Consider the following 2,500-nt stretch of genomic DNA (forward strand, 5'->3'; position numbering starts at 1 on the left):
TTTTTGCATTAATTGCTACTTCATCAATCTTATTGATTAGCGTACCTGTCGTATTTGCTTCTCCCGATGGTTGGTCAAGTAACAAAAATGTTGTATTTTCCGGTACATCATTATGGATTGGGTTAGTCTTTCTGGTGGGTATCCTCAATTCTCTCATCTCTTGAGCCTGTTGGTCCCAGATCCAAAACCGAAACGACCCCCCAAAAAAAATTTTCTCGGTTGTGAGACACATTACAATTTAATACCAAATCCCCAGAAGAAAATGAAAAAAGAAAATTAGAGGGGGGTCAAACTTCTTGGATGAAAAAAATACAATTCATTAGATTCAAAAAATGGTTGGAAAAACTCTAAAGAGAGTCTCTGGCCTGATACTGCACAAATATGATCTAGGTTATCATATACATATATGTGATGATATATTGTGTATGATGAACAAAAAACGCGGATATGGTCGAATGGTAAAATTTCTCTTTGCCAAGGAGAAGATGCGGGTTCGATTCCCGCTATCCGCCCAATATAAAGTAATTTTTTTTAATATGCTAAAGGATTGGGTATAGTTAGTCGTGATAGTGTAGTGAGTCTATCCCCTCTTTTTTCCCCTTCCTACCCCCAAAAAGGGGTCCTAGTTAACATTAACAGAGCCAAAAAATTTTTGGCTAAAAAAAGATGTTGCGGAGACAGGATTTGAACCCGTGACCTCAAGGTTATGAGCCTTGCGAGCTACCAAACTGCTCTACCCCGCGCTGAAGAGAAGAAGTCAAAACTAATAGACAAAAAAGGATTGAATGTGCCCCTCTACCATATCTGTACAAATAGAATAGTACATTTATACAGAATGGTAAAGAGGCCATTTATGATCATCGACTATAGAAATGAAAGGTTAATCCTTACCAACTCGATCTTGTTGCTCCTGGCACCAAACATGCATGAACCATTTCGCGAAGTATGTGTCCGGATAGTCCAAAATCTCGATAGTTAGCTCTCGGTCTTCCGGTCGAAAAACAACGGCGATGCAGGCGTGTAGGTGCACTATTCCGTGGTGGGGATTGTAACTTTCCATAAATTTCCCATTTGTCACTTAATGACGGAACTTTACTTATTTCTTTTTTTGAGGATCGACGAATCAAATGATATTTCTGTTCCAATTTTTGCCTCTTCTTCTCCCTCTGAATCAAACTTTTCCTTGCCATAATGGTTCAGGTCCTATTAGTATCCATGATACAAGTCGAATCCTAGATGTAGAAATATAAGAAGGCAGGCCTTCTCTCCGTCGAAAAAAATGAGATTATCGCGAATATAACACATTCAAAAATTAGCCAAATTTTCCCGACGTAGAGGCAATCAAGAAAGCTGCATAAGTGAATATATAACCTACAGAAAAATGGGCTAATCCAACCAATCTTGCTTGCACAATAGAAAGCGCCACGGGTTTATCTCTCCATCGAATCAAATTCGCCAAAGGTGTGCGTTCATGAGCCCATGCTAAAGTTTCAATCAATTCTTGCCAATATCCCCGCCAGGAGATTAAGAACATAAATCCAGTAGCCCAAACAAGATGTCCAAATAAGAACATCCATGCCCAGACCGATAAACTATTCATACCAAAAGGGTTATATCCATTGATAAGTTGTGAAGAGTTTAACCATAAATAATCTCTTAGCCAGCCCATCAAATAAGTGGAAGATTCATTAAATTGTGAAACGTTACCCTGCCATAATGTGATATGCTTCCAATGCCAATAAAAAGTAACCCATCCAATAGTATTTAACATCCAAAAAACTGCTAAATAAAATGCGTCCCATGCCGAAATGTCACAAGTACCCCCTCGGCCAGGGCCATCGCATGGAAAACTATAACCGAAATCCTTTTTATCTGGCATTAACTTGGAACCCCGTGCATCTAAAGCACCTTTTACTAAGATCAATGTAGTTGTATGTAAACCCAGAGCAATAGCATGATGGACTAAAAAGTCTCCGGGCCCTATTGTTAAGAATAATGAATTAGTATTCTCATTAATAGCATTTAACCAACCGGGCAACCAGATGCTTCGACCCGCGTTGAATGCCGGGCCGCTGGTTGAAGATAAAAGTACATCGAACCCATATGAAGTTTTCCCATGAGCCGATTGTATCCATTGAGCAAATATGGGTTCGATCAAAATTTGCTTTTCCGGAGTACCAAAAGCAAGCATGACATCATTATGAACATAAAGTCCCAAGGTATGGAATCCCAAAAAGAGGCTGGCCCAACTTAAATGAGATATGATAGCTTCCTTATGGTCTAACATTCTTGCCAATACATTATCTTCGTTTTGCTCTGGGTTGTAATCTCTAATGAAAAAGATAGCTCCATGGGCAAAAGCCCCTGTCATGATGAATCCTGCGATATATTGGTGATGGGTATATAATGCAGCTTGAGTAGTAAAGTCTTGTGCTATGAATGCATAAGCAGGTAAAGAGTACATGTGTTGCGCTACCAAGGAGGTAATAACCCCTAAAGA

At 39.4% G+C, this 2,500-nt stretch overlaps 3 protein-coding genes and 2 non-coding genes across 5 annotated transcripts in view, besides 1 other annotated feature; 2 read left to right on the forward strand and 3 right to left on the reverse strand. All coding sequences in view use genetic code 11, as the record gives it.

The window, feature by feature from the left end:
• The window catches only part of psbZ (photosystem II protein Z), a 189-nt gene extending 25 nt beyond the window's left edge, over nucleotides 1-164 (forward strand). Inside the window, exon 1 of the mRNA in view lies at nucleotides 1-164. This exon is cut by the window's left edge and continues 25 nt beyond it. Coding sequence (YP_009938006.1) covers nucleotides 1-164 — 164 coding nt within the window.
• Nucleotides 1-2,500: part of a sequence feature (large single-copy region; LSC) that runs on past both edges of the window.
• Nucleotides 442-512, forward strand: trnG-GCC. Its single transcript has one exon. It is a non-coding gene; the product is annotated as a tRNA-Gly (tRNA).
• Nucleotides 670-743, reverse strand: trnfM-CAU. The gene has a single exon. It is a non-coding gene; the product is annotated as a tRNA-Met (tRNA).
• On the reverse strand, nucleotides 888-1,190 carry rps14 (ribosomal protein S14). Its single transcript has one exon. The coding sequence runs from the start codon at nucleotides 1,188-1,190 to the stop codon at nucleotides 888-890; it is 303 nt and encodes a 100-aa protein (YP_009938007.1).
• psaB (photosystem I P700 apoprotein A2) overlaps nucleotides 1,313-2,500 on the reverse strand; it is a 2,205-nt gene continuing 1,017 nt past the window's right edge. The window contains exon 1 of the mRNA in view: nucleotides 1,313-2,500. This exon is cut by the window's right edge and continues 1,017 nt beyond it. Within this exon, the coding sequence (YP_009938008.1) occupies nucleotides 1,313-2,500 (1,188 nt within the window).

This window comes from Salvia splendens, chloroplast (genome assembly GCF_004379255.2).
Source record: "Salvia splendens chloroplast, complete genome".
NCBI classification, from domain to species: Eukaryota; Viridiplantae; Streptophyta; class Magnoliopsida; order Lamiales; family Lamiaceae; genus Salvia; species Salvia splendens.